This window comes from Sphaeramia orbicularis, chromosome 12, assembly GCF_902148855.1.
Source record: "Sphaeramia orbicularis chromosome 12, fSphaOr1.1, whole genome shotgun sequence".
NCBI classification, from domain to species: domain Eukaryota; kingdom Metazoa; phylum Chordata; class Actinopteri; order Kurtiformes; family Apogonidae; genus Sphaeramia; species Sphaeramia orbicularis.
This window is the reverse complement of record NC_043968.1, coordinates 15304536-15316862: the sequence shown is the minus strand read 5'-3', so window position 1 is coordinate 15316862 and position 12327 is coordinate 15304536. Positions and strand designations below refer to the sequence as shown.

The window sequence follows — 12327 nt, the reverse complement described above, 5'->3', positions numbered from 1 at the left end:
GGGGTATGGAGTCAAACCATATTAGATTTGTCATTAGTGAAACTTCTGATGTGTTAAATATCTCTACTTTAGTGTTCTGAAGTTTCTGAAGTTTGACAGTGTTCATGTACTGTCACTGCTGTCAGATTTACTTGCCGTAATTGGATAAAAAAAGAACACTCTTTGAGCTTGAGTGTTGTGGAAAATCACTTCTGATTACACATAGCATATACAAACTTCCTTTGCTTTTGTCTGCCACAGTCAAAGCCCCTGATCCCGCTTCAGAAAGAGGAGGATCCAGAGACGCACAAAACTGTGTTAACCAACTACATGTTCCCCCAGCAGACCAGGACGGAGGACTGTGAGTACTGTGGAATTAATTGTGGTCTTCTCTTTTCTATCATGTACCAGAAGTGATGTGTTTAGATGGTTAAGTACTTGCCGAAGCCATGTGGCCAAGACAGCTGCCTTTAATATAGCTGAATATTAGGGGGATTTTCTCAGGTGGCCTGCAAGAACCCCTTCACCTGCAAGAATCTCTCAATGCATTTTTTATAAGTGACCTTGTTACCTGAGACAGAAGCTGCCGGAGAAACACTAGTCCTTGTCTCTTGTCAAGCATCTGTTAGTTTGCTTTGGTTTCCTATTACAACAGACAGCTTGCCCTGACCTTGTTGCATCTTAGCCTTAGAGTAATTAGTGGTTTAAGATCTTGGACTGCTGAAATGGTAGTCTGCTTCTCTGTCTTGTGAAAATGTCAGACGCACCATGCCTATAAGTCACCGTGTATAAATTCTGTTCTCTCTTTGCCTCCAAGTAATCCGCTTTATATAATTTTTCCGTAGTGAATGCCTGGGACATTTTCCAAAAGAGCTTTTATCTGTTTCCTTGTGTTTTCCCAAGAGCTAGAAGCTAATGGGTCATGACCTAATTGTGATGGTTATGGTTTACAACTTGTTGATATGGAGATTATACTCCAGGTGACTCATAATACCCACGGTGCATTCACCTCACTTGCAAAAGTGTGACAAACATTGTGGCATAGTGTGCTAAACAATATTCTACTTCTAGTGAGCGGTAACTGCAAATAAACCTAAATGACTAGTCATTTCTTACAGAGTATCTAATGGTATTTTTGGATAAAGTGTCATATTCATCAAGTAGAAGCAGACAAGCATCATAACTACATTAGACTTTTTGTTTAGCAAACTTGAAGGTGAGAAGAGTTTTTTAACACCTTAAACCACACTGACTTTCACATCTCAAATAAGCATTAATCTATGTTAGATGCTATGTGAGTGAGATTTATTTTCAGTCAAAGTCAAATCCGTCAGTACATTTTCAAATGTGCTGAGGTACTTTGTTTTTTCAACAAGTATTGGAAACTTTCATGATATAATAGAAGGCTGTTAGACACAACATAGTGTAGCCTGAATGCAAAATGCAGAGTTTGAGGAAATCAGCATCATTGTAACCACAACCACCGCTACCATGACGTAGTCATCATCACAGTTTCAGCCTTTTCTTCGTAACATGGCTTGTCAAAATCCTATTAGATGCTTTCATTGTGAAGCAGTGTATTAGAGGGATCCTGCCATGTATTTGTTATTGTTGTCAGGTTTTGTTGGAGCCTGATATCTGGCTGTGAAGGTTCTCCTTTGACTGTTTTGGCATGCCTCATGTTGTCTTTGCGCCATCTCCTGGTCAAAGTCAGACTTGCATCAATTTAACACTGAGCAGGTGATTCAGAAACTTTTGTCTAATGTTGACAAATTTGTCTTTTTATATTTTAGACATTCCAAACTCTGACTCTGAGAGTTTCAATCCAGCTCTCTGGGAGGAGCAACGCAAGCACCGAGCTCAGGTGGCCTTCGAATGTGACGAGGACAAGGATGAAAGAGAAACACCCCCAAGGGTTAGTTATCATATACTTTACTCTGTTTTTATTATTGGGAAATGACAACAGACTGCAGTTACCTGTTTAAGCACAACTGTTGTGTTTTTATTATGGAGAATGGGCCTGTATGTTGTTGAGTATTATAATTATTAAATGTAATTCATTTTCTGTGCTGTTTGCTCCATCCTGGGTGTGGACATCCTAAAAATCCACTTTCTATCCTCAAGTCAGTGATTATTTTTATTGTTTCAGGAGGGAAACCTGAAACGCTACCCTACACCGTACCCAGACGAGCTCAAGAACATGGTGAAGACAGCCCAGTCAGTGGCCCACAGGCTGAAGGAGGATGAGTCAAGTGACGAATCAGGGAAAGAAACAAACCAGTGGAGAGGAATCATATCGGAGTGCAGGATGTGGGAGTTAAGGTCAGTTGTAGAAAATAGCTGATAATTCGAAACGAAATGTTTCCCTTCTACTTAAATGTGGAACTAAGCCTCATGGGAGTAATTTAGCAATTGTAATTAGCATCTATGCTGCTAACACACTACATTTCTGAAAACTTGCACTATTTGCATACAGGTGATTGAGGCCCCATGTCCCAACGGCATGACACCAGAGATGGAACCCCAAGTCTCTGCTCATACATTCATACAAAACCCTTCCACACCTGAATCAAAAGATACTTCAGAGTCTTTGAGCTCCCAGAGAGTCCCACTTAAATCTTCAGAGACCTCTATGATGAACCATGAAGATACTCTTGAGGTACTCTAAATTGTTTGATAAACAAGGAAGTGCATCAGTAGAGCGTTCAACTAAATAAAAGCAGCTTCAAGAAATCTTTGTTTGTTTCTCCAGGACTCGGAGGAACTATCGGATGAAGAAGAGGAGATGAAGATTGCAGAAATGAGGCCCCCACTTATTGAAATCTCTATCAACCAGCCTAAAGTAGTGACGTTAAGTAAGGACAAAAAAGGTAAGTTGAGTAAGGTTTTAGGTATTTGCATCTTTATAAAGCAGTAGATTGTGTGGAATTAAACTGTTTTACACTAACCATGATTTTAATTTCTGATAAACAGATGATGGGAAAGACGCCGACTCTTTGTTGGATGACACAGTGGCCAACAGCAACCAGAACAACAGTAACTGCTCATCACCTTCACGCATGTCGGACTCAGTGTCTCTGACCACAGACAGCAGTCAGGACAATTCTTTGTGCACCCCAGAAAGAGAAGCAAAGATGTCCTTCCTCTCAAAAAGCCAGTGAGTGTCCTTTTTTAACCGGCTAATGCACAGCACAAAGAGACTAGTCCTCTTCCAGTAGCTACTGAATCTGATGCAAATTAATGTTCTTTGTTTTAGGCAAGAGGACGAGAATATGAACCCACCCAAGGACACCACCCCTCTCCTCCATAATGGTAATGGCTCAGAAACATCTTTGCAGGCCCTTTTAAAAACCCAGCAAACACAGCCAGAGAAAGTGGGTGACTACGATCTGTCCATGGAAGCCAGGCTGGCCTTCATTGAGAAGGGGATTAATAACGGCATGGGAGACACTTACACCAAGTGGGACCAGATCAATATGAATGTTTCCAAGCTGCCAACGGATAACATGGTTCAGCTGGATGAGCTGGATAAAACTAAGAATGGCCCCATAGTGCAGGACGATTTAGATGGCAAGCAGGGTTTTAAAAATGACAACATGGACCATTTACAGAATGGAAACCAGCAGGTTGGTGACTGTTTTAATAGTCTGGGGAACAAGAGCTTAGCAACGAGAGTCGAGACATCTGCTGTGCATGTGGCATCGACGGGTGTGACAGCCAGCAGTGACATGTCTCTGTCTCGCAGCACAGAGGAGCTGTCTCCAGAGAAAAGGTGCCATCCCCCACAGGTGATGAAGTCTCACAGCATCAGTAACATAGAAACAGGCGGCATGAAGCTGTACTCGTTTGATGTGGATGGCGACGCCTATGACACGGCGGCCGTCAGTAGGATGGCAGGGGCTGGTCCGGGGCCAGGGACCCAGGGCCAAAGTATAGTCCGGAGCAAGTCAGCTTCATTACTCAATGACCAGACTCTCCAGGTCTACCCCAGCTCTTCTGCTTCTTCTTCAGATCTGCTGTCCTCTTCTAAGCCTCCTGCCAGCACCAGCAGATACCCAATCTCTTCCAGCATGGCCATGGGCATCCCTCCCCCTCAGTACAACATTCAGTACACAAACAGTGCCATGCCAAAAGATGGGCTCTGGACCCAGAGGACGCCCATGCCTCCAGACCATCAGGGCTACCTCCCTCCTCCTCCGCACTCATTAGCCAACACCAACTATTCCAATCGTAATCAGGCACCTCCCTACCCCCAGCAGAGGGGTCCTCCCATAGGTCCTAAACTTCATCCTACTGGCGGCCAACCGAGGAGCAGCACCCTACAGAGGCAAAGCAGCAGCGCCTCCACTGTCTCCATGGGTGACCCAAGGCGCATGCAGGTGCCTGATGGGGAATACATGACATACAGGGACATTCACACACTTGCCAGGGGCCCACTGGCAATGAGCCAGGCCATGCAGAGGCCTCTGTCGGCTCGCACTTACAGCATTGATGTTCCTGGAGCCAGCAGACCTCAGACCACCAGGCCACAGCCCCATGAGCTCCCAGAGCGGACCATGTCTGTCAGCGACTTCAACTACCAGCACAGCAGCCCCAGCAAAAGGCCTAACACCAGGGTGAAGTCGGAGCATTCGCTGCTGGACGGACCTGTTGCTGTGTCAGGAGGAGTTGGAGCAGGAAGGGTGCCAGCTGACTGGAGGGACCAGGTGATGCGGCATATTGAAGCCAAGAAAATGGAAAAGGTAAGGGACAATAGTGTAATGACATAAAAGGCCTTGTGTGCATTTGTTTTGTGATTTAATTTTGTAGTTTCATGTGTAAAGTAGGATCTAACCGGTGTCTCTGGAAGATACTCCAAAATCTATGGATCACACTGATCACACCATTTCTATAATCTACACAGCATGTCCTCAACTTTTTTGCCAGAAATTGAGTTTTAGAAATTTTCTGACAACACATGAATAATAACAGACATTTTGTGAAGTTTTTATGAAGTCAAGTATGAAGTTTTTCACATCACAAAAAACATCTGAATCCAAAGCTCACTAACCTGGCTGCGTGTTATATATAAACCACTGCATGTTTGTCTTTGTTACTGTATAAAACTTTTCCATGTATGTTTTATGTCATCATTTATGTGGTGGATTGCATGACCACCGTTGACGTTTTGGTCGGTCCTGGTTATTTCATGTCGTCCCTCTGTTCAGAACACGCTGTCTCGCTCCTATAATTCCAATAATGCTCCACTGAGCTGGTCTCACTACGGCAGCTGTAGGGACATGCATGCCAGCCAAGGCTCTCTGGTCTTTAGTGCCAGAGACGGACAGCCCTACGGAGCCTTGGGCTTCTGTGTGAGTACTGTGAACTTGTAGTTAGCTCCTGCTGCTCATACTCAGCCTGGGCCTCCGGCTCCTCCTAGTTTCACATCCTTTAGAAGATAAGGAAATGTCTGTTTCCTTCTCTCCTAGATGTTGAGAAGTGATCACTGACCTTCCAAATCTTTCACTTGTCCTTTTATAGACAATTGAAAGTAAAATGCACCTCCCAGTGTGTGTTTTCTCACTACCACAAACCCTACAGCCCTATACATACAGCCCTAACATGTGATGTTTTCTCAGAGGGGAAATTTTAGGTTTTCTAATCGGTTTTGTGTGGCTCTTCTATGTGTAGTTCAAGTAGAACTGTTTAAAAAGGGGGGTTATTGTATCATTTTAAAATTGGCAGCATCAGTCAATCCAAAATTATTCTATAAATAATTTAGTACTCACCCAATTACTCATCTCAAAGAATGTGATTTGAGGGTTTTGTAACTATTACAAAAACCTTTTAGTACGATTGTATCAAAGGAAAACATGTTTTAGGAATGTGATATAGCAATATTCATAACTCACTTTATGGTACCTCCCCTTTTAAACCCACCAAGTTCTTCACTTATATATCATCTTTAATAAATACCTTGTGCGTTAATCCCTCCACACCATTCTCTAATCATCCAATGACTGTTGTTACGTTTAAACAAACATAATTATTTTTCCTCCTTTAGCAATATTTATTCTGCTCATTTATCATCTTCACTCTAACTTTTGATCACTTCAGAATCACTTCATATTCTCTCACTTTGTGTGCGAGGTTGAAAAGTCTGTTTGCCAAAGGTAAGTGAAAGAAGTGTGTGTCCAGAGTGATTTAGAAAGTGGGTTTTAGAAAGTGTAGAGGGGGCTAAACAAACCTGTGTCACCTTTTCCTGTTTAACACTGAACATTGACCCTGTCCTCAGCAGACTAGTATTCAGAGTTGACTTGGTGTTTGGTCTTTTAAATCAGCTCTTCACTGCTTCATGTCATAAGTAAACCTGTAATGTAGTCTTGTCACTGAGCTTGTTTACATGACCAGAAAAATCCAATTACTGGTAGTAATCAGATTATTGTGATTATCAGATCTGACGCATGTACACGCACTTGAGAAATGCGATAATCAAAAAACCAAGGTTTAGACACTCCAGTCCATTATCAGATTTCTTACGTACATACGTACATAATAAAGATAGACTCAAACTTCCTGTTGTCTTTCGCTCCCATTTGACTACATAACTTCTGTTCTCTATAATTTTGAATTGTGTTTACGCATGCGCAGACAGAAAAGAACAAAATAAATCAGATTAACCTGTAACCATACAGGAAGACATCAGAGTACTGCGAAGAAATCCAGGTGTGTTCATCTGATTTCTCATAATCAGATTACTGCCGTTATCTGATAAAGCATATCAGATTATCCTGTTTACATAGTCACTTGAATAATCTGATAACTCCACAATCGGGTAATGATCGGAGTACTAGTGTGAATGTAAACAGGCTCATTGTGTCCTTATCATTAAATCCTGTATCTCTGCAAAGAAGTATGTTTGTTTAAAAGACAGAAAATGGATGATCACATTTTATTTTCTTTCAGGATGAAGTGTTTGTTCCACAAGGGCAGCAGAGCTTCACTATGGATCCCCACAGAAAAGTAGGTATCGTTCGTACACATGTTTTTATATGTACAGTACACTAAGTAGTATAAAAACCATTTGGTCATCAGATTATTGAGCATCCAGGTTTTTGATTAGTAGCAGATGTGTCCTCCTCAGTCCACACTAAATGTATTACACAGACGTCATTCCAGAATAAACGTGAAATATTACCGGAACAGAAGCGCTGTGTAAAAGGGGCTAGTAACAAGTTGAATGTGCATCATTTAAGGTTCTGCTGCTATGTTAAGAGTCCTGTGGTCTTGATGCAGGAAATCAATCTCCCAATAGAAGTGGGTGGAGAACTCAACAAATTAAACGATAGTCCATATATGAATTCCTATCAGTGTTCAATAGTAACTATATTGATATCTGTAACCATTTCCATATTTTAAGCTATCAAAATATGGCCCACTGTAAGTAAAGGGAAATTTGTAATATTTAAAAAATTTGTCAAAAATCAAAACTGAACAAACTTTGTAGACATTGTCCCAAGGAAGATGCATATAAAATTTGAAATTATTAGGGGCAAGTGTGTGAATGTCCCTTAATTAAATACTGACTTGTTGTCCTCTCAGGTGCCTTTGATGAACGGTCAGATGGGCCCTCCTGTTCGTCCCCAGATGAGCCAGGCGCCCATGGCCCGCCACCCCTCCAGAGAGCAACTCATCGATTATTTAATGCTCAAAGTTTCCCAGCAGTCCCAGGGGCCTCCTCGCCTTCCCCACGATGCACTGCAGCAAGAGGTGAAGGGTGGTTTTGGGGCACTTTTGTCACACACGATGCCAAAAAATTAATTTGCTTTGGTGAATTTATCTTCAGGGTTCTTACAGGTGCTTGAAATCCCTGAAAATGCTTGAAAAGGCTTGCAGGTAGAACTCTGTGATGTGATTTATTTATTTATTTTTAATATTTATTCTGTTAGGTTAGATGCCGAGCCAAAGCTACTTACAGAGATGTGGTACATTATGAAAAATAAAACTTTATGTCAAAAAAGAAAATTAGCAGGTTGTCTCAGGTCGACTCCAGGCACATTTTTATCTTAATCTTTGTCTCGGTGCGGTGTGTCTGAAGAACACCAAGTGGCTTCCCATTTTTTGGATAAAACTTTGTGTTCTCCTTTAATTTCTAAACATAATTTTTGTTGTTTATAGCATAATACAATGTACATCATTGTGATAAAAAGTGAAAAATTGGCTTGAGAGTCTGGTTTCAACTGGCTCTGTATGTAAAATGCCATGAGGTAACTTTTGTTATGATTTGGCTCTATATACATAAAATTTGATTTTATTTGAAAAATAATCATGAGTACATGTATTCCTGTAGATATGTATTTTATCCCAGTGATAAGATGCTGTGCTGGAAAAATTTGAAAATGACCCTTAAAAGTGCTTGAAAAGTGCTTGAATTTGACCTTGAAAATATGTGCGAGCCCTGTATATTTGATTTAGGATATTCTAAATTAATTCTAAATAAGAAATACCATGTCTTTATGTTTTCTCTTGTGGTTTTTCAGTACTAATTTACAAGAAATGTACAGCATATTATGCAGCGAAAGAGTGAAAAGTGTTTTGTCTAATGAAAGTATGTGGGTGTTTTCAGCTCCGTGTGAAAGTGGAGAAGAATCCAGAGCTGGGGTTTAGTATATCAGGAGGAGTAGGAGGCCGGGGAAACCCCTTTCGTCCAGATGATAATGTAAATTCCCATCCTAATCTTGACTGTTTGTCTTAAATTTTACAGAATATAATTATTTACAGTGTATTATAAGACCAGTTAGATCTTTATCTTTGCTTTTTCAGTATTAACATGTATATTTTTTAAATCCTATCAGGGTATATTTGTGACAAGGGTTCAACCCGAAGGACCAGCATCCAAGATTCTTCAGCCTGGAGATAAAATAATCCAGGTATCATACATTTCCTACCAAAATATCACACTCTTCATGTCTGGGGTTACTTATAACTAAATATCCAATTTTTCTTTCTCAGGCAAATGGCTACAGCTTTGTGAATATCGATCACGGGAACGCAGTGTCCCTCCTGAAGACATTTCCAAGCACTGTGGATTTGATTATTGTAAGAGAAATGCAAGCATAGACTCTTGTGAGACTGACCTCCAAAGGGGAGGGAGAAGAAAAGAAAACAGAGAAAATTATGTGAACTCTTATTTTTGTACACAAACAGAGACTGGTCTGTTGATACACGTTGGGACTATTTATAGTAGCAATCTTCAGAGCCTTGATTCAATGGGGAAAACCACTGAATGTAGTGGATCAACGAGAGACAGACGCAAACATCTGCAAGTACGAGTCCTCAAAAGGCCATCACTGTGGTATATATATTTTTATACAAAAGAAGCTGAAGGTGTGACCTGCTCTGATGCAAATAGTAACTGTGGTCTCTGTACAGATCATCTTTTTTTTTTTTTAATCCAAAACTCATCCACCCATTATCACTTGGTTTTACTTCCACAGATGGATGGACATGAATCTGACCACTAGAGGGCAGTGTTCCCTCCTCTTTAATCCAATTTGCCTTTTTATTTTCTTCGTCTTTTAATTTCAGATGTTGAAACTTTCTGGTCTGCCAATGCGATCTTTTACGGAGGACAGTGTTACGTGCTTTTCATGCGAAGACGAATGTAGATCATGGTGGTGTTTGATTTTTGTTGTTTTTTTTTGGTTTTCCGGAGAGATTTTGTCTCATCCTCGTGAAAGATCCAAGAGTTGAGAAGAGGAAATCATCCACCCCCACCCCCCCACCCGCTTCTATAAACCCGCAAGCACGTCCGGTCTTCAGTTCATCCCAAATATCTTCACGGCATCTGCGCGGCATATCACCTAAACCTGCGAATCACAACAAGAAAAGCATCTGCACGTGATCATATGATGAGACTGGGAGAACAGAATGGAAACTCAAATATTGGAGAAATGTGAGAGGATGACAGATGCAGCGTGTATTTGTTTGGCCTTAATCAGAAGCTTTTTGTTTTTAACCAGAGAAAGAAGTGGTGGTTGTGCTAGTTAACCAAAGCAAGTTTGGGAAATTGTGGACAGAAAGCAAATGAAAGAGATTACATAAGAAAGCTGTTATGATGTGAACAGGTCAGAAATTCACTTTTTTTTTTTTTTTTTTTTTTTTTTAAGGGCTTCATCTTTCAGGCGGCCGCTGAAACGACTATAATGCGAGGGTTTCAACATCTTTTGTGTTGTTGTTTTTTTTTTAACATAGGAGATGACCACAGTTTGCCTTTGCGTCTATAACAACGTTTTATCATGCTTTTTACTCATCACTTCGGAGCACTGTCTTAGTTTTATTTTGTCTTTGCTGTACAGAGAATCAGAGAGACGGGAGGAACAAAGTTAAGTGCCATAGACCTTGAACTGTTTGAAAAGGGGAGGAACCTTTGACCCCAGCATCCAAGCAATACTCACATATTCACAACCCTCCTGAGTACATTTGCAGCATAACGGCTTCGAAGCAATATTTAAAGCCTTTATTTTCATTCAGAAAGACAAAGCAAAACATCAGATAGCGTTTTTAAAACACCTTTTAGTAATCCCGGATGATTTTACATGATTTTTATATTGTGAACAGAATCTTTTTTTGTAATGAAACAGCACAGGCAATATACAAGAGTAGTGCTTTAGAAAAAAAAGAAAAAAAAAATGTTTCTCTGCATTGTGTTAAAGTGAATGTTTGTGTCACTTTGCCCGAGGGTTATCACTGAGTCTGTCGCTTAGAATCTCACAGCTCCTGATGTTCATCCAGTTTATGGCATCCAAACTGCATCTCAGAACTTGTCGAGGTAGAAGTGTTTGCAGATGCAACGTTAGATGCATTTGATGAGTCATCCTGTTAATATTCATTCACAAAAAAAAAAAAAAAGAGCAAAGCGAGTGAGACGTGTTTCCAAAATACATGGAAATGATACAAGTAAATGAAATCCCCTATGAATTTCAGCTGTAAGTCTAATGGTGCAGCAAATAACTGCATTTTCTCTTTCGGCTAAAGGCATTCCCTCCACATGCGCAGTCGACTGCACTGCTCATGTGTCTAATTATGTCTGACCCATATTTTATGCTAGCGGCACTGTCGAACCAAAATGAAAACACTGTGGAAATTCCTACATTTTTATCCCTTTAACAATATTGGTAGTTGTGTTTTTGTTAAAGGTAGACGTTTTAACTGAAGCTGAGCCCTTCATTTTTAGACCGAAGCTGAGAAAGCTCAAATTGGTCCATTGTATTCACACATGACAAAAAAAACAAAAAAACAAAAACATGTTTTTCTTAAATTTTTCACAGAACATGTTCTATTTTAAACACATGAAATTGTTGTTTATATGACTTGTATTCATTTTTTTTTGTTTGTGATTTCTGTTGACTTTTTAAGACTAGGGGTTTAAAAACAAACAAGTTTGGGGTAACGGTCACTTTATATACATGGCAAAAACATGCAGTCTGATAATGTTGACAATCTAGGGAGATAAAAACATGTCACGTTTTCTTCATCCATGTCAGTCTGTCTCTTATGCTCCCACGTTGTTATTTATTTAGCAGTCTTATGTGGATTTTAGATGTTACTAATCAAATTGTAAATACTCTAAAAATCAAGAAAAGAAATAATAACAGCATTAGTGACTTGCGATTGTAAAACCAGCAATAAATTGCAATGCAGAGGCACCCATTTTAATGTATAGCTAGCGTTTCTAAGGTTTCTCTGACAACAGCCACAGTGAGATGATGATTGATATGCATTTACCCAACATTCCAGATTTTGTACATAATTATCTGTTTCTGAAGTAACCTGTGGAAAATAAACTAATGCTCTTTAACTCTGATTTTTTGGGGTTTTATTACGTCTTAAGTGTTTCATCGACGACAGTGGCAGAACAGAGTGGGTACTGTTGACATAGCAAGTTTATTAAAAAAAAAGTTTTATTATTTTAATCTGACAAATGCAACTGAGCGACTGCTGTTCATGTGAAACTTAATCACTGAGGTTAATTTAATTGGACGCTACACATTTTAAAGTGTCGAACAATTTCAATAAGTTCACTTCTAAAAGTCGTGGTGGTTTACGGTCTTCAGCGGACTGCTTTAGTGCCTCAGATTAACCCATTAAGACCCAAACTTCCATCACTGACCAAAACCATCTACTAATGTAAACTGTTAAATACCTGTTGATCCACTAATCCTGTTAATACATGTAAATAATAGGTGTAAAATGCAGTTTGGCATCTTTTCATGGTCATCAAATAGAATAGAATAGTCCTTTATTGTCATTATAACATCTAAGATGTGCAACGAAATTAAAAAAAAAAGTGTCAACCAGTCAGTGCAT

The 12327-nt window shown here is 40.0% G+C and overlaps 1 protein-coding gene across 1 annotated transcript in view; it reads left to right on the top strand.

The window, feature by feature from the left end:
• The window catches only part of erbin (erbb2 interacting protein), a 48192-nt gene extending 36374 nt beyond the window's left edge, over positions 1-11818 (top strand). The window contains 14 exon segments of the mRNA XM_030150291.1: positions 241-340; positions 1773-1894; positions 2129-2249; positions 2252-2301; positions 2456-2638; positions 2732-2849; positions 2953-3136; positions 3236-4721; positions 5187-5330; positions 6925-6981; positions 7561-7728; positions 8585-8677; positions 8814-8888; positions 8971-11818. Coding sequence (XP_030006151.1) covers positions 241-340; positions 1773-1894; positions 2129-2249; positions 2252-2301; positions 2456-2638; positions 2732-2849; positions 2953-3136; positions 3236-4721; positions 5187-5330; positions 6925-6981; positions 7561-7728; positions 8585-8677; positions 8814-8888; positions 8971-9078 — 3009 coding nt within the window. The 3' untranslated portion in view covers positions 9079-11818.
• The last annotated feature ends 509 nt before the right edge of the window (positions 11819-12327 follow it).